The sequence below is a fragment of the Bison bison genome, unplaced genomic scaffold, assembly GCF_000754665.1.
Source record: "Bison bison bison isolate TAMUID 2011002044 unplaced genomic scaffold, Bison_UMD1.0 scf7180017864244, whole genome shotgun sequence".
Taxonomy (NCBI): Eukaryota; Metazoa; Chordata; class Mammalia; order Artiodactyla; family Bovidae; genus Bison; species Bison bison.
Genome location: NW_011494816.1, coordinates 3,268,880 through 3,289,089, shown reverse-complemented (window position 1 = coordinate 3,289,089; position 20,210 = coordinate 3,268,880). Strand labels below are relative to the sequence as shown.

Genomic DNA, 20,210 nt, shown 5'->3' with positions numbered 1-20,210 from the left:
GAGGAAAGGAGGAACCAACAAAGAGACTGAGGAGGAATAACCAGTCATGGGTGTGGTATTCTGAAAGCCAAGTTAAGAAATTTTTTAGAGAAGGAAATGATCAACTGGCAAATGCTGCTGACAAATAAAAAAAGATAAAAATTAAGAAATAACTATTGGATTTAGCCATGCAGAGGACACTGATGATATAAGTTTTGGTAGATTGATGGGGATCAAAGCCTGAGTAGACTGAATTACGAGGAGACAGAGAAACTGGGAAATAGTATACATAAACAATTCTTTCAAGAAGGTTTTCTTCAAAAGGGAGCAAGAAAATAGCTGGGAAGGGAAGTGGTAGCAAGATTTTTCTTTCAAGTGGGAGAAATAAAAGCATGTATGATCAATCGAGAATGAAAAATTGGTAACCTAGGATAGAATTGCTAGGGCAATGTTCTAAAATAGACAAGAAAAGATGAGACAAAATACACAAGTTGAGAAAATGACTTCAGACAACAACAGGGGAAGTTCCTTTATGAAAACAGGCAGCAAGGCAGAATATGTGGGTGCAGAGAGTGGGAGCTAGTGGTAGGAATGGAAGTTCTCTTTTCACTGCCTCAGTTTTCTTAGAGAATAAGCAAAATCATTAGCTGGAGTACTGATGGTTTGAGGAAAGGGTAGAAGGTAGTCTAGGAAAGTAGAAGACTTGAATATGAGTTTATAGAACTACATATAATTCAGTATAGCTAGAGCAATGATATCTGTAATGTAATTTTTGTAATAACATGTCTGTCTGCTTCAGAAGACTACACACTTTTAGAGGACATAATCATCCATGAATATTCATCTTGGGTTATCTAGCGCTCAAGATAATGCCAGGCACATAGCTGGTCCTTAATAAATGAATGCTGAATGATTAAATAAGCAAGCCACCCTCTAAAGAAGCATAAGGTCTTCATTTATCCACCAATCTGGCAACATAATCAGTATAGTCATATACTAAAGCTTTGGTCACAGCCCATCTCTAAAGGAAAATTTTTCTATCTAAATGAAAAGGATACAAAGAATTACCTTGATATGATTCAAATAATACAAGTCTTTCAAAATGAGGTATGAATTCATTAAAGAATATTGGTACTGAAAAACTAAACCAGATCAACCCCTCACTTTACAGATGAGGAATATGAGGCCAAGAGGCTTACTTAAGGTCAGTCAGTCAATCTACTATTAAAATAGCTTTAATCAAAGGTATCAAAAATTCTACAGATAGAAAAGCCAAAAGCAAAAACAAAATAAGCTTACTTTGCCATATTTTTCCTTCCTGGCATTACTTTGGTTAGTTGTTTCTGTCTTCTTGGTATCATCTTTTGGTTGGTCTGCCTTAGCTTTGTTTTCCTCAGCAATTGAGTTTCTCTCAGTTGCACTACTTGAATTATATTCCCACTTCACAAACTTCTCTTCTACTATGCCCTTCAGCTGAAAGTCATCCATTCTTTTTGGGTCAAAGCCTTCAATCTATATAAAAAGGCATTCCAGATAGGTAGTGAAAAAATTATTAAAAGAAAAAAACAAGATGAACAAACAGACAAACCAGAAATCCAGCTTTAAATGTATGAACAGAGTACTCTGCAAGAGCAAACTACATACATACATACATATATACATACACATACATGTTACAAACTCATGCTTACCCAACTTCCAAGTAAGCAAGGAAGAAGAGGGGGTTTTCTTTGTTGTAGAAAAAACATCACCATTAAAGCAAAACAGTAAGAAGGGATTCCACCATCAGTTTGGGAGTCAATATAGCACAACTGCAAAATGAAGAGGGGAAAAAAGAACCACCATTTAACTTTCTTTCTGTTCCCCTCAAAATAAAAGTAGCTTTTATTTCCTTCCACAATCATTGTTAAAAGTTCAAATAATGAAAAATACAAGGAATTACTTGAAATCACACCACCCTGATTTATAAATTGGTATCAACTCATTTCCTTAGTGCATATGAAGACATATATTTTTTAGTTGAATGGAATCATATCACCCATAGTGCTTTTACTGTGGACATCTTTAAAAAATATTATTTTCATATTTCTCACTTCTGTCTCAATGTTAACAATCTTCTATGTACTCTTCCATGCCTTTTTCTATACTCAACCATACACAAATATATATATATTCCAATTTTCTATATAAATACAGGGAGGATTTTATCTTTTTTGTCACTGTTTTACTAAAATTGTGTATTACAGATATCTCTCTGTATATTATAATTCTTCCTTAACAATGCACCAAGAAAGTTCCTGTTAGTCGATTGTGTGCTCAGTTACTAAGTCATGTTCAGCTCTTTGTGAGAGAGACCCTATGGAATATAGCCTTTCAGGCTTCTCTGTTCATGAGATTTTCCAGGCAAGAATACTGGAGTGGGTTGCCATTTTCTCCTCCAGAGGATATTCCCAACCCAGGGATTGAACTGTGTCTCCTACGTCTCCTGTGTTGGCAGGCAGATTCTTCACCGAGCCACCTGGGAAGCTCCTTAGTCAATTAGCATATGTCTAATGTATCCTTTTAAATGATTAAATTATAGACTATGGTCTGGATGGTTATTCAATAGTTCCCCACCCAAGGATTTTTACATTTGTTCCCAGTTTTTGCCACTTTTAAACACTACTGTAGTATTTATCCTTCTACATTTTCCTGAGTGCTGGTGCTCATTTCTATGCACTATATTACCAGGGAAGTGTTTGCTGGATTTTAAAATGTGATATATTTAAATTCTAATAGATATTATAATACTGTTTTCCAGAATCAGTGTAAAATTTCCTCTTTTCATCTGTAACAAGAATGTATACACATGGTTTCCAACACTAGGTGTTACCAGTTGCTGTTTTTTTTTTTAATTAAAATATAGTTGAATTACAAAGTTGTGTTAGTTTCAGGTGTATAGGTGTTATCAGTTTTTTAAAAATTTGTCAACAGGATGGGTGAGATGTAATATCTAATAATTACTTCAATTTGCATTTCCTTGATCCTACTAGGTTATGCAAATTTTCATGTATTTACTAACGATTTGAATTTGCTCTTTTCTGAACTATTAAGTCTTTTGCCAATTTTTCTGTTTTCAACAATACGTATCAATTTGTATGTGTTCTTTTTACGTTATAGATAATAACCCTTTATATATGTTATATACATTTGAAAAATGTTATTTTTCCTAATCTGCTTTGGCATTATTTATGGTACTTTTATCCTATAAAATATACTAATGTTTATGTAGTTAAAGATGCTTATAGCTTCTAGGTTTCCTACCATGGTGAAAAGATTTCTCTAATCCACAGGTTATATACATATACTCTTAAATTTTCTTCTAAAATTCTGAATTTTCATTTAAGTGGAATTTATTTTTGCAGTGTGCTAAGGTCCAACATTATTTTCTTTAAGAAAGATACGTTGTGACAGCACCATTTATTAAATAAACCATTGTTTTCTCACTGAAATATTTTGTTTTTTCATAGACTAAAATTTAATTTACACTAGGATTTACTTCTGGGCTTTCTATTCTGCTCCAGAGATCTATTTGTCTATCCCTATGCCAATGGTATATACTTGACTAAAGCAGTTTTATAAGGTAAAGTACATCTTCTTCCACTAGTTTTCTTTTTCTGAATTATTTTGGCTACTCTCAAACATTTATTCTTCCATACTAAGTTAAAGTATTATCTTATAATTTTTTTAAAAATTCTTGGTGATTCTAATTTAAACTACTGTACACTCGAAAATTAATTTAAGAAGATTTTACATTTCAGGGATACCATCTCTCTATCCAAAAACTTAGTATCTTTCCATTTTCCAAAAATTTAGCAGTTGTCATCACTCAGCATTTCCCTTAATTCTTAACGTCCTTCACCGCTGCCAGTCCTACTAATAAAAGTTGTCCCAAATCTGTCTCAGTTCAGTTCAGTTCAGTCGCTCAGTCGTGTGTGACTCTTTGCGACCCCATGGACTGCAGCATGCCAGGCTCCCCTGTCCATCACCAACTCCCGGAGCTTACTCAAACTCATGTCCATTGAGTCGGAGATGCCATCCAACCATCTCATCCTCTGTCATCCCCTTCTCCCACCTTCAATCTTTCCCAGCATCAGGGTCTTTTCAAATGAGTCAGTTCTTTGCATCAGGTGGCCAAAGTACTACAGTTTCAGCTTCAGCATCAGTCCTTTCAATGAATATTCAGAACTGATCTCTCTTAGGATGGACTGGTTGGATCTCCTTGCAGTCCAAAGGACTCTCAAGAGTATTCTCCAACACCGCAGTTCAAAAGCATCAATTCTTCGGTGCTCAGCTTTCTTTATAGTCCAACTCTCACATCCATACATGACTAATGGAAAAACCAAAGCTTTGACTAGACAGACCTTTGTTGGCAAAGAAATGTCTCTGCTTTTTAATATGCTGTCTAGGTTGATCATAACTTTTCTTCCAAGGAGAAAGCGTCTTTTAATTCCATGGCTGCAGTCATCATCTGCAGTGATTTTGGAGCCCCCCAAAATAAAGTTTGTCACTGTTTCCATCGTTTCCCCATCTATTTGCCATGAAGTGATGGAACCAACACAGGTCATTATCCTCTCCAGCTAATCTACCACAAAATCCTGTTCAATTGGTTCCCCATTACTACTCTTTACCCCAGAAAGACCTTCTCCAAACATAAATCACATCAAGTCACACACTGCTTACAAAACTCATCCTATGCCTTCCCACTGCAATTAAAATACAAATTCCTTACCACTACAAGTATCTGCCTAACCTCATCCACTACAACTTTCACTCTTACTCGCTTCACTCCAGCCACTCTTGCCTTGTTTTGCTTCTCAAGAATCCATTCTTACCTTCAAGACTTTGTACGAGCTATCACTTGGATGCTACTCCCTCAGATGTTCAAGTGGCTAGTTACGCTGGTCTGAGTTTATATATCACATCCTCAAAGAGACTTCCCTGCCATCCAATGAAATGTCACACTCTTAACACACCATCTCATTTTAATGGCACTAAATTCTACCACATATTGTGTTATTTATATATTTGTTTACTGTCTGATTCTTCCACAAGTATGTAAGCTTCACAACAGAAGGACTCAGTTCATCCTGTTAGATGTTTCCAGCACCTAAGAACAGTATGTAGCACACAGGAAGCATTTAACAAATGTTTTCTCAATAAATAAATTTGCTCAGAGCCTGTTTTCACCATTCAATAATTCTCTTCCTGTACCTTTCCAATTAAATTTATTCCTTAGTATTTTATAATTTTTATCACTGTCATGAAGGTAATATTGTTCCCTATGTCTATTCTAGAAGGTTATTTTTATGACAGAGAAAAGCCACTGGTTTTTATACGTTTATATTGTATTTAGTCATCACAGATTCTAGTAGTTTTTAACCTCAATTTTCTAGGTATACAATCATATCATTAGCAAAAAGAACATTTTGTTTTTCCAGTATTTACATTCATTACTTTGTCTTCTTTCCTTGCTGCATTTTTTTTTAAAAATCTCCAAAATAATGTATAACATCATTGGTGAACATCTCTGTAATATTCCTTATTTTAACACAGATGGCTTGAGCAATTCACCTTTTTGATGGTGTTTGCTTCTGTTTTGTTTGGGGGTTTTAGAAAATAGTCATTAAGTTCCATTTCTAGTTTACTTAAGAATTTTCTTTAAGGAAGAATATGCCTTATCAGCATCTATGATGTTAATTCCACTTCAAACTGTTACTATAATACATTATGCTACCAGATTTCCTGAGATTAAACTATTGTTATATTCCTGAAATAAACCCTACATGGTCACAATATATTAGCTTTTGTTACAATGGTATCTTCCATATATTCCACTTGCTTATATTTTATTTAGACTGGTTCACCTCTCCCAGTCACTTCCAAGGGTTAAAAATCTTTCTGAAGAACTAGTTCATGTATTCAACAAATATTTATTAAATGCCTACTCTGAGCTGGCACAGGAAAATGAGAAGCATTGGGACCAGCCATGAATAATGAAACAGACTAAAATTCCTATCTCACAGTGCTTATAATTTCACAGAAGAAAACAGATTATAAACAATACATGAATATATGTATGGCAGGTAGTAAGAAATGATATGAACAAATTAAAAAAGGAAAAGGCGGAGAGAGTGATGCTATTTTATACAGGGTGGGCCATGAAACTCTGGAAAGATGAAATTTGAGGAGAAACTTGAAAAAAAGTAAGAGAGTGAACCATTCTGGATATGTGGAAAAAGTTAAAGTTGCTCAGTTGTGTCCCACTCTTTGCAACCCCATGGACTATAACCTGCCAGGCTCCTCTGTCCATGGAACTCTCCGGGCCAGAATACTGGAGTGGGTAGCCATTCCCTTCTCCAGGGGATTTTCCTAACCCAGGGATATGTGGGGGTAAGAACATTTTAGATGAAGGGAATAACAAACACAAAGGCCTTACGTATGAAGACACCCCAACTGTAGGCTTCTGATAGTTTCTTATTTTTTAAGTTGTTCCACTCAGCTGGTTCTGCCCCAACTATGGGGAGATTCCTCCAATCAAAAGTTGAGGCAAAATATTTAAAAAGAACCCTCTGTCTGTTTTTGTTCTCAAGTTATCACTCCACCACTATCCCTTTAATTCATCTTCCTTGTGTAAGACAGAGAATTTACTCATCACTAGTCTAACAAGTAATGAATACTGTACTGACGAACAGTATACAAAAAAGCTAAAATTTCTCTCTCTTGTCATTTGGACTGATACTGGTAATTACCACTCCTTGCTACCTCCAAGGGTAGAAAGGGGGAGCAGAGGGGGAATCACAGCCTTTAATAATGTAAGTTAATTCTAATTTAGGAAACTCAGATACCTAAATCTTAGCAGTTTCCCATTCAAAAACTGCAGCAGGTTATCAACAATTTAAGAGGAAAGAGAATAATATTCTAAGACAGAAACTGGAAAAAAAACATGCAAACATAAGAATCTTAACTTGCGTAACCATATCTTACAACCTTACAACTTTAACTTACAGGAAGAGTGAAAACCTAAGTCTAGATATAAGAGAATATTTCTACATGGCATAAAAGAGAATGAACTATAATAATCAAAAATCTAAAATCTCTAAATAACTCTACATGCCTGTGAAACTTTATTTTCATTCCATTATCAGAACCTGCCATACCACTTTCTGTCCAGCACAGATAACTATTTTGTCCCCACAATACTATAATTTATATTATGTATTTGTGTAAGAAAAAGCCTTAGTTATCTAAATATTAAGTACTTTTCCCTTCTGTTCCACATACCTTAGCCCAATAGCGAAAGGCTAACACCAAAGGAGTAAAGACAGGTTCCATTTTGCCAAGAGCAGCAAGCAAATCAGTAGTGAGGCATGCCATATCATTTCCTGCACTCACTCTACAAAGTAAACCACTGTGAATGAAAAAGAAACAAAGTTCACTGTATTAATACCTTAAAAAGCAGAATATTTCAAATCCTGTGGCTATACTTTCCAGGTATCCATAGTTAACACCTAAGAAGTCATAATAAAAAACAAATATTTTAATAAACTTACAGCTAACTGAAAACTATGTATCATTTCCATCAAGTTCCATATAAATTAAAGATGTTTTATCTGTTCATTTATACTTCAGAAAAAAATAATCTTAAGTAATTAGTACTTAAAATCATGAAAAATTAATCTCAAAAGCTGCATTATGATTAATCAAAATTTGATTTATATGAAGGGAAAGACACTGATCACATCAATGTTAAACAATGCAACATATCTTCCTAGTCCATTATTTTTGCTTTGCATATAATAAAAACAAAATATGAAATACTGAACTAGCTATACTTCTTAAATCTAATTTTTACTGTCTAACTTTTAAGATTTTATTGTTAGGCTATTTCCAGATTAGAGATTAGAAAGAATTTATCTATTAATCCACAAGTAACGCTTATATTTAAGTGAAAGTAAGAGATACCTTAAACAAAATTATAGCAGAAACATTTTGGTGACAGGGAGAATGTGACTGAGGTTGCCACAAAGGCAATTTAACACAATGTGGTAGAAAAATCACTAGAAATCGTTAATACTTCTATTCCAGTTCTAACTTTCCCCTGAATAATTTGAATTTGGATAAATCACTTACTCTAGGTCTCAATTTTCAAATTTAGAAAATAAGGAAGTTGAACTAGATCTTCATAGATCCTTCTAGCTTTGAATAAGAAAGCACAGTAATCTTAAAATACAAGAAATAATGATAAATAATCAATAAAAGAACACTTTATTATTTCTGTACTGTTTCCATCTCTCCCACATTGGTCTCAAATAGGATTATTTTAGTTTCCTTTATCAAAGGTATGTTGCTGTCTCAGTCCTATAAATATCCAAACAGAAAGTCATATCCAATGACACCTCAATTTCAGTGAACTAAAAACTAAATTCTAATAGACAGTGAGCTTCTTGAGAAGAAAGACTATTTCTTACTTTGAAACAAAAGTAAGAAAGCAAAAGTTTGAAAGCAAAGCAGTACCTAACATATAGTAAGTGCTCAATACTGTTGGGTGAATAAAAAAATGAAAAGTTTTGCATCAGAACGTTTTATTTCTAACTCTCTGGTAACCCAATTTCTTGTTCAAAAGCTTGTAGTAGGCTTGCTATTTTTAATAAATAGAAACTAGCTTAATCAAGTTAATCCAAGGAGAAATCTAAAACAAAAATGTTCTCTCTTAGAAATACTCACTGCATACTTGGTTGCTGTTATTTCAAAAAAAAAAAAACTTTACTTTCTCTTCACTGTTACCAACCTTTTCCGATCTTTGCACACCACAACAGGAACTTTAGCGTGAAAATCAGATTCCACATCTACATATAATACTAATAAGGAAAAAAAAATAAAACAGTTAAGCTAATGTCAACAACTGTCAAATGTTTATTTACTCTATGGTAAACATGTAATAGTCTCCTTCTAAAAATCACTCTTAGTGCTTCTGTGGATAATCCATAAGATGATGGATGTTCTTGTATTGAGCATCAACCCAACAAAATCTCTTATCTCTCTTGATGTCATCTGCTGTATTATCACAAACCACAGACAGGCAGAGTCCCAAGTACTATCAGAACATTGTAATTACCTTAAAAAGAAAGGTTTTAACATCCCTAAAAGTTTTTTCTAAGTACATATACAATCTAGTCAAAGTTGTTAAACCTTCATATAGTAAACAGAGGAGGACATCACTTACTTCTGAAGACTAACTTCCACAGGAGTCACGAAATGAGAACCTACAACGCTTTGACAATATAGTTCTTTTAAATTATCCATGGCAGTAAAAGGCTAACTCTATTGGCCTCATTTGCTGTTAATATATGGAGAGTCTGCCCAATCAAAGCTCCTAAGGAAGGACTAACAGGTGAAGCACACTTCCACTCTGAAGTCTTTCTCTACATCTCCAAGGTAGGCTCCACACCATAAAATATCTAATCTAAACAAAAATAGATGGATTAACATTATCTCATTTGAAGTTTAAAGAAAATCTCTTAGTAGTACTTGTTGGAATTAATTTATTCAAAACAAATGTGCTGAAGAGCCATATATCAGGAATTGTATTATGCATGGTGGATATGACAATGAATAAATACAAAGAGCTCAATCAAGAATTTGCAAATAAATCCTGTAGATAACAAGATAGAGGTCCTCAAAGAACACAGAGGGTATATAATGCAGGGAATAATCCATCAATCAGACTAAATCTTGAAAACCTATGCTATGTGACTTAAGATGTACTATCCATGTATTTCAGTGGAAATACATATTTTAAATATTTTTGCCAGCTTGACAGTGAATTGCAGTGAGTCTAAAAAGGTAAAAGCTCTTATCAATAATATGCTTTAGAGCTTTTACACAATGAGAGTTAGCTATTTATTACAAAAGAAAATGTAAAATTCCTTCACAGGTTAAATTGAACCAAAATAATTCCTTAAAAATTTCCTTGAAAAATGGCCAAAAAGCTGATAAATAACGGAGAGCTGACAGGGCAGACAGAGAGAGAAAAAGAAGTTTAGAACTGACACTAGAGCCAATAAGGAGGTATGGCTAAAGTCAATCAGCTATCTCTGCTAAGTCAAAATGCAAATATTTTTGACAGGTAATTTTGATTCATAAAATTTAGGATGATAATAGTAATAATAACAACAATGGCAGCAGAAATTTAATAAGTTATTGTATACTGGGTACTTTTCTAAGCTATGACTTAACCCATTTCATCCTCATAAACACTCTTTTTATCAAAAAGATACTAACTTATTGCCATTTTACAGATGAGAAAACTGAAGCATTGACACCAGTAATTTGTCAAAGGACACACAACCTGTAAGTGGTACAACTAAAATTTGAGTCTGGAAAGTCTGGCTTCATATTCTAAGCTCTTAAGCATTTACTTTATAACAAGAAAAGCAGCAAATAAAACCAAGAGAATAGTATTGCAGACTGTACTACATGATCTGGGATTTACTTTGAAAAAGATGTAATTTTTACAATTTTTATTCAAAAAGTATTTTTACCTACATGAATGTCATTTTTACATAAAAATCAATCCAGACAGAAGGGCCACATATGAAAAACTTATTAGGTATAATTTGGTTGATGTACTATAAATGGTTAATATTGTTTAAGTGGGGAAAAAAACATATCTACTCAATGCATACACATATTTTTCCCCAAGTCTCTCCCTAAATCTTCCTTCATCAACAATCTAATGACTGTACGTTTTCTGTCTCCTTCTACACAAGAACAGTCCATAATATTCAAAGGTAAAATTTTAAAATTACCCAAAAGGCAACAGTTTATAATATGTTGATTTTAAATATGATGCTTTTTATCTAACCGACATGTAAATATTCTCGTAACCTCTTAAATACATGTATGTATATGGATATATCTGTGTTTAATCAATGACTCAAACATGCTAGCAGTTTTAGTTTAACTTGAATGAAGTGAAGTCAAGTGAAGTCACTCAGTCGTGTCCGACTCTTTGCGACCCCATGGACTGTAGCCTACCAGGCTCCTCTGTCCATGGGATTCTCCAGGCAATAGTCCTGGAGTGGATTGCCATTTCCTTCTCCAGGGGATCTTCCCAACCCAGGGATTGAACCCGGGTCTCCCGCACTATAGACAAACGCTTTACCATCTGAGCCACCAGGGAAGCCATACATAACTTGAATAGCCCTACATAAACAGCACAATGCATATAAATTTAGAGAACTTTCTTTAGGAAAGCAACTTGTAAAACTCACCACTTTTTTTTAAAATTCCAAGCACTTGTATCAGAAGATCTGGATGATTCATCTAAAAATAAGTTTCAAATTAAACCAATATACTAATTTTAAACTTCAAGTTGCAAAACTTTAGAGATCATTCATTAAACACAAGTAAAATAATGCTTTGCATGTTAAAATAATGAAAACAGAATAGTGTTTTACTTTTATATTAAGAGGTCTGATTCATGGAAGTAGAATCTAATAAATCATGTACTGCTATTATTCTAGCAACACTCCTAGAATTAATGAGTTCTTAGAGTGACAAAAGTCTGCAATTTCATATCAAAACAAATGAAAAAGAAATTACCACATGATTTCTAAAGAGAAGTTGTTGAGATAAGAAATTTAAAGGATATTGACAATTGGCAGCATGGCTAAAAGGCTTAGATTAAAATATTACTTTAAATAACAACCATGTCAAATATTTACCTTAAATGTGTTCTTTGCTGCTATTTAAAAAAAGAGTTAACAGCTGATTCAGACTAGAAATCAAACATCAAAAAACTTTCACCCAAATTAAACCTCCTTGAGAATAAACTTATTATTCAAAAAATTCAAAACACAAAAAATGTCAACTAATTATTTTAAATGTTTGGTGTATCAGTAAATAAGCAATTTCAGCAATGCTAAACAACACTGGTATTCTGCTAATGGCTCTAGCCACTACTTATTAAAAGTACCCATAATGTACCAGGTACTATACAAAAATATATGGTATATATCACCTTGTTTAATATAAAAGTTATTATTCCTATCTTGGAAATTAAGAACTGAAGCTCAAGAAGGTCAAGCAACTTGCTCCTTGCAGCCAAGATTTGAAAACAGAGGTATGATTTCAAAATTCTTTCCTCTTTTTATGCTGCTTACCATAAGCAATAACTGTTCAGCACAGTCAAACACAAGCATTTTTCCTTTCTTTTTTTTTTTTAATGCCATCCTCTTCTTCCTTTTTATTTTCTGTCTCATCTTTCTTTAATACTATCTATGCCTAACACCTAAAAAGTACTTTCCAAAAGCACTGTTAAATCATGGTAACATTCTACAAGCCAGAGTTTTATATTCTCCTGTATCTTCTCTAAAAAGATAATAAAAATCACTAACTACTAAATAAGAACTACACAGGAAAGGTTCTTTTCTAATTACTTACCTTGGGAGGAAATTTTATATCTATATTAACATCACTACTTTTCAGAGCAAACTTAGTCAGAGATGAGCCATACAACCTAAGTGAACACTCTGGAAATGAAGGAAAAATATTAAAGTATGAAACAGCATGCAAATATGAGAACTTTAAAAAATAAACAGTGGTAGGAAAATTGCATATATTTCAATTCTGTGTCTTCCAATTCTAACACAAGAATTATAAACAATAATATCCTTTTCTAACTGATCTACAAAAGAATAAAAAGGTTTCTCATTTATAGGGTTCAGGAAGAGAGAAATAACTCATACAAATTCAGTGTTTAGACAAAATTTTAGTAATAATTCATTTAGGAATGACCAGAAGTATGTTTCACATTTAATACGTAACAGTAAAGAATGTACTAACCTAGCCATGGCTACTGTCACAAACTACATTTTTAGATATTTCTATTTACATGTGCAATAGCACTTTAAATGGGGAAGGAATCACAGACACTCAGCCAATGCTCTTAAAAACACAAAATGAAGCCAACTCAATTGATATTGCAGACCTAAAATCCAAAAACTATAGTTTTCAAGAGTTCATAGAACAAAATAAAGGAAACGATAACATGCCACCTACATCTTTTGCAAACTAACAAACATGTTATTTCAAAAATCATAATAAGGCAAATACTATGAACAGAGTTGGAAAACTCTGAGGACAAGTTGAAAAGTAACATGATTAGGACTGATGGGCATATTTAGTATATTAGAAAGTATAAGTTTATACTCAGTTATACATATAAAACTCTACTTTTCAAGTTCACAAAATGTCTAAAGTCATCTAAGTCATTAAAATCCTAAATATTTCATTTTTTATAATAATGGTGAATTATTTCTACATGTAATTTTAAATACCAATGTGTTTTAGATATAAAACTACATTATTAATTTTATTATTAGTTATTAGAAATAATAGAGAAGTAAACATTTTTCAATTTCAATTTATATTCTTTCTTATAAATATCACAACGGCTTCATATAAAACTATAATTTATTAACTGTCCAAAATCCCTTTGGTGGTAAGAAACAAATCGTATTTAATATACATTTACATTTATGTAAATTCAGTATCAATGGAAAAAAATTAGGGCTAAGCAAACAATCTATACATAAATGTCTATAATAAATGACCCAATTCCCCCTTGAACCCAAAACTTAAGCTTTCTGTAAAGAAAGATCAAGAGTCAAAAAAAGAAATAAAAGTGCAAATTTTGCCTCTAACATCCTTAATTTCCCCCACAACCAAGCAAAAGAAATTTTATTTAGTGAGTAGCATGAATACAAACAACTGAAATAAATATGATTAAAATGTCCATTCAGAAGTCAATGACAATGAAAATTTAATATAAAATACCATATTCAAGCACTAAGCAATTATTTGAAAGTGTATCTGACACTTTAAAAATCTTTTTTTCTTATTACAAAAATTATACCATACTATAATTTTTCCTTTTCTTTTTCTGAACTATCTCCCACCAAAAAGTTCACTTATAAAATAATGAAATTCATCTACTTTTAAGTAGAAAAAAAGAAGAGAAAAAAATTGAAAGAAAAACATTAAGTTTAAGAGGAAGTAAGAGGAAGAGTTGTATCACTTTTAAAACTAAGTATAAAATGAAGTTGTACCTGGTAAAAATGTTGTTACAACCTTTGACATTTCCTCCACAATTTCCTGACGGACTTTGAGGTCATCATCTGTTATTCCTTGTTCTTTTGCTAATTCAGTAACTGCAACACTTAAAGCAGCCAAGTGGGCAAGGGAAGGAGGCGGCAGAGAACGAAGCTCACTTTCTTCCTGTTTTTCCTGTTAGTGTAACGTTTAATAACAACAATACAAAAAGAGACTTCTATTTTAATGTCCTCATATTTAGGAGAGCAGGACATACTCAACATATATTCATCTTCTATTGCCAGATTTAAGACACCTAGGAAATGAAACTGAACAAAAGAAACAGATCCCTGCCTTTGTGAAACAGGACTGAAAGAATGAGAGATGCTATGGGAGAAGCTGTTATTAAACATTTAAAAAATAAAACTTGTTTTACTTTACTGTCTGCATAAATTATGAAATGCTACAAGCCAAGATTCCATAAGTACAACATTTAGCTGATCATTCTGTTGTAGCCAAAAGAGACTGACTTAGGTGTAGCAGAAGGTCTTGACTGTGACTGGCATGTACAGTAATCAGATTAAATCACTGCAGGAAAACATTCTAAACACTATCATCATATATTATACTACCTCCCATTAAAAAATGATTTCCCTGTTATTTTATACAAAACTAGGCAAAATGTTTAAAAAAAATCTTTATTCTGATAAGTTTGAAAGCCAATTTAAAACAAGGAGCTAAAGAGGGACTATATTATATATGCACAGTAACTTTTTAAAATTAATTAATACTGATTTTAAAAAATACAGGGTAACTGCAAAAGCTACATAAATTACAGGAAAAGAAGAAAATCATCCACTAGCTCCCATACTATTCTGTTCATTTTTTTTTTAACATAACTGAAGATCGTGCGTGTGTGTGTGTGTGCGCACGTGCAGCATGCGAGATCATGTCCGACTCTTTGCAATCCCATGGACTGTAGCCCACCAGGCTTCTCTGTCCAAGGAATTTTTCAGGCAAGAATACTGGAGCAGGTTGCCATTTCCTACTCCAGGGGATCTTCCCAAGCCAGGGATTGAACCCGCATCTCCTCCATCTATTACGTTTTTTATTTAATATTATAATAAAGGCATATTATCACATTTCAGTCAAGAAACAATCTCTTATTTTTTTGAGAAAAGGAGCTCCCAAAATAATAATCAAAAGTAAATTTGTTCTTTCCCCCTCCCACACTCAATAAGGCTAAACAAAGACTTTGGTCTATTCCTAATTTTATTGTTATCATAATCAATTTTAACCTATATAAAGTTTACCTATGGTACAGAATAGTTAAGCATAGAAAGTAAGACAACTTTGTTTTTATAAGTTTCTGTGATCATTTTTACAATCTTAACTATAAACTAAATACAAGTTATATGAACAGATATATCAGTTTTCAGGACTTTTTTTTTTTCAGGATTTATCCAACGTACTTAGTGAAAAAAATGATACAAAATTAACATGTAACAAAACTATCTTTATATACACAGAAGTATTTCTAGATTGAAAATGGATAAAAGACAATCAATGAACACACTCCTCTATGCTATTAATAAGCCTATTCTACCTCCTTTAGGATACTGTTCCATCAAATATTGTCATTTATATCCTCATATCATTGATCATCCTCATATCAACACAATATATATCCTGTCATAAATATGATCAATTAAGTCCCTGCCCTTCTGTAACATATATTCTAATTAGAGAAAACAGACAACATATAAATAAATAAATATTATAGTGTCAGGTAATGTTATTAAGAAGAAACAGGGTAAGAGGCTACAGACTAATGAGAAGAGGGTGCTACTATAGAATACAGTAGACAAAATCACTCTAAACAGGTAAAGAGACTTGAAAGTAGTGAAGAAAAGAGACATTTAAATTTCTTGGGGGAGAGCATTCAAGACATAGGAAATAGGCTTGGAAAACTTGCCCAAGAGGCAAAAATCTCCACATTATTCTCCCATTTCTAATCTATGACTCTTCATCCAATTCCCTGTATTTTCCAAGACACAGGAAATAGTAAATGCAAGGACTCAGAGGCAAAAAAAGCCTAATGTCTGAAGGTCAGTAACAAAGATGTGACTATGAAATGTGATGAAGTTGAAAAGTTAAGTAGAAGCCAAATACTGTACAACCTTGTAAAATCTGATAAGGGTTTAGAATTTTAAGTTGGGAAGCCACTGATGGGCTATGAACAGGAAATAACATGATATATTTTAAAAGAACAATTCTGGCTGCTAAGTGAAGAAGATTGTGGGGGGAAAGAAATGGAATAACTTGAAAATAGTTCAGGTGACAGAGGGTGGTAGCTCAGATTACAGTACAAAAAGTAGAGATATGTGACAAATGACTAAATGTGAAACACACAATATTTTGAAGGCATATTCAATAGAATTTACTAATTGTTTGAACGTGGAATATGAAAGAAAGAGATGAACCAAAGATGACTCAAATGTGCTTATGCTAAGAACAGGGCAAATGGTGGTGCCTTCTACTGAGGTGAGGTATAATGGAAAGAACTAGTTTAGGCTTGGAAAATCTGCCCAGGAGGCAAAATCTCCTAATCATTCTCCCATTTCTAATCTCTGACTCTTCATCCAATTCCCTGTATTTATACCAGTTATTGGGTTTGCTGGGTAGCTCAACTGGTAAAGAATCCGCCTGCGATGCAGGAGATTCTGGTTCGATTCCTGGGTGGGGAAGTTCCACTAGAGAAGGAACAGGATACCCAACCAGAATTCTTGGGCTTCCTTTGTGGCTCAGATGATAAAGAATCAGGCTGTAATGTGGGAGACCTCAGTTCGATACCTGAGTTGGGATGATCTCCTGGAGGAAGGCATGGCAACCCACTCTAGTATTCTTGCCTGGAGAATCCCCTTGGACAGAGGAGCCTGGCAGGCTACAGTCCATGGGGTCGCAAACAGTCAGACATGACTGAGCAACTAAGCATAGCACATACCAGTTATTCTTCTATTTAAAAACTTTCAATAAATCCTCAACTAAATACTAGCAAACTGAATTCACAGAATATTAAAAGGATTATACACCATGACCAAATGTGATTTATTCCTAGAACACAAGAATGGTTCAACATAAAACAATCAAGATGTAATATATCATCTTAACAGCATGAAAGGAGAGAAAGGACAAAGAACCTCAACTGTGCAGAAAAAACATTTGACAAAATACAACACCCCTCTGTGGTACTGCTAAGCCATTTCAGTCGTATCCGACTCTGTGCGACCCCACAGACAGCAGCCCACCAGGCTCCACCGAACCTGGGATTCTCCAGGCAAGAAGAGTGGAGTGGGCTGCCATTTCCTTCTCCAATGCAGGAAAGTGAAAAGTGAAAGTGAAGTCGCTCAGTCGTGTCGGACTCTTAGCGACCCCATGGACTGCAGCCCACGAGGCTCCTCCATCCATGGAATTTTTCCAGGCAAGAGTACTGGAAAGAGGAGTGGGGTGCCATTGCCTTCTCCACCTCTGCGGTAAAAGCACTCAAAAATACTAGGAACAAAATGAAACTACTGCTATATAAGACCATGTATGAAAAACCTATAGCTAACATCATATCTGATACTGAAAAACTGAAATTTTTCCTGTGAGATTAGGAACCAGTAAAGAATGACCATTTCACCACTTCTATTCAACACCTCTAGCCAAAGGAATTAGGCAAGAAAAAGAAATAAAAGGCATTCACATTAAAAAAGAATAAAAAAAAATTATCCCTATTCACAAATAAACATTATCTAGTATATAGAAAACCCTTACAAGTCTAAAAACAGACATCAGAACTACTGAACAAATTCAGCAGGATATAAACCAACACTCAAAACTCAGGTGCATTTCTGGGCTTCCCTGTTGGCAGAGCAGTAAAGAATCTGCCTGCCAATGCAGGAGACATGGGTTCAGTCCCTAATCGGGGAAGATCCCACATGCCATGGAGCAACTAAACCCATGCACCACAATTACTGAGTCTGTGCTCTAGAGCCTGGGAGCCATAATTACTGAGCCCATATGCTGCAACTACTGAAGCCTGCACACCTAGAGTCGTGTACCACAACAAAAGAGGCCACCACAATGAGAAACCTGCTCACAACTAGAGTAGCTCCCACTCACCACAACTAGAGAAAATTCTGCACAGCAACGAAGACTGAGCTCAGTCAAAAATAAAAATAAATAATATTATTTTTAAAATCAGGTGCATTTCTATATACTAACAATAAACAATTTGAAACAGAAGAAAATAATTCCATCCAAAACAGCATAAAAGAGAATAAAAGACTTAAGAATGAATTTAACCAAGAAGATGAAAGAGGTATGCACTGAAAAAGACAAAATGGTGCTTAAAGAAACTAAAGAAGACATGAATAAAAAAAAAAAAAAAAAAAGATATTCCATGCTGGGAGAAACTCCTGGAAAGAGAAATCTGACAGGCTACACAGTCCATAGCATCACAAAGAATCAACTAAGCAACTGAGCATTCCATGTTCTGGACTGGCAGATTCAATATTGTTAAGATGTCAGTAGTATCCAAAGCAATCTACATATCCAATTCAATCCCTATCAAAATCCCAACAACTTTTGTGTAGAAAAAGAAAAAAAAAATCCTAAAATTCACATGGACCCTCAAGAGACCCCAAACAGCCAAAACAATCTTGAAAAAGAACAACAAACTTAGAGGACTCAAATTTCCTGATTTCAAAACTTAGTGCAAAGTCACAGTAACCAAAAGAGTATTGCACTGGCATAAAGACAGACACAGAGGCCTATAAAATGAGGGCCCAGAAGTAGATGTTCATATATAAGGTCAAATTATTTTTAATAAAAATATTAAGAACATTCAATATGGAAAAAACTGTCTTATCAAAACATGGTACTAGGAAAGCAGGATTTTTGTTGTTGTTCAGTCACTAACTCACATCTGATTCTTTGTGAACCAATGGACTGCAGCACACTAGGCTTCCCTGTCCTTCACCATCTCCCAGAGTTCACCCAAGTTCATGTCCATCCAGTTGGTGATGCCATCCAACCATCTCATCCTCTGTCATCCCCTTCTCCTGCCTTCAATCTTTCCCAGCATCAGGGTCTTTTCCAATGAGTTAGCTAGCTCTTCCCATCAGGTGGCTAAAGTCTTAGAACTTCAGCATCAGTCCATCCAATGAGCATTCAGGGCTGATTCCCCTTAGGATTGACTGGTTTGAATTCCTTGTTGTCCAAGGGACATTCAAGAGTCTTCCCCAGCACCACAGTCTGAAAGCATCAATTCTTTGGCACTCAGGCTTCCTTATGGTACAACTCTCACATCCGTACATGACTATTGGAAAGACCACAGCTTTGACTATACAGACCTTTGTCAGGAAAGTGATCTGTTTGCTTTTAATATACTGTCTAGGATTGTCATAGCTTTCCTTCCAAGAAGCAAGCATCTTCTAATTTCATGGCTGCAGTCACCATCCACAGTGATTTTGGAGCCCAAGAAGAGAAAATCTGTCACTGCTTCCACATTTTCCCCTTCTATTTGCCCTGAAGTAATGGCAATGGAAGTCATGATCTTAGTTTTTTTAATGCTGAGTTTTAAGCCAGCTTTTTCACTCTCCTTCACCCTCATCAAGAAGCTCTTCAGTTCATCTTCATTTTCTGGCATGAGATATGCAGAGTATCATCTGCATATCTGAGACTGTTGCTATTTCTCCTGGAAATGTTGATTCCAGCTTGTAACTCATCCAGCTCGGCATTTTGCATGATGTACTCTGCATATAAGTTAAATAAACAGGGTAACAATATACAGCTTTGTCATACTCCTTTCCTAATTTTGAACCAGTCATTTGTTCTATATAAGGTTCTAACTGTTGCTTCTTGACCCACATACAGCTTTCTCAGGAGACAGGTAAGATGGTCTGGTATTCTCATCTCTTTAAGAATTTTCCAAAGTTTGTTGTGATCCACAGAGTCATAGGATTTAGCACAATGAAGCACATTTTTTTTTTCTGGAATTCCCTTATTTCTCTATTATCCAATGAATGTTGGCAATTTGATCTCTGGTTCCT

At 34.3% G+C, this 20,210-nt stretch overlaps 1 protein-coding gene across 8 annotated transcripts in view; it reads right to left on the bottom strand.

The window, feature by feature from the left end:
• The window catches only part of ZCCHC11 (zinc finger, CCHC domain containing 11), a 129,591-nt gene that overhangs the window by 51,774 nt on the left and 57,607 nt on the right, over positions 1–20,210 (bottom strand). For all 8 annotated transcript variants that reach the window (XM_010847176.1, XM_010847171.1, XM_010847178.1 and 5 more), the window contains exons 5-11: positions 14,133–14,310; positions 12,466–12,554; positions 11,295–11,346; positions 8,810–8,879; positions 7,303–7,429; positions 1,671–1,790; positions 1,279–1,491 (exon numbers count right to left, since the gene is read on the bottom strand). In XM_010847176.1, the coding sequence (XP_010845478.1) occupies positions 1,279–1,491; positions 1,671–1,790; positions 7,303–7,429; positions 8,810–8,879; positions 11,295–11,346; positions 12,466–12,554; positions 14,133–14,310 (849 nt within the window). The remainder of the gene's footprint in view (positions 1–1,278; positions 1,492–1,670; positions 1,791–7,302; positions 7,430–8,809; positions 8,880–11,294; positions 11,347–12,465; positions 12,555–14,132; positions 14,311–20,210) is intronic.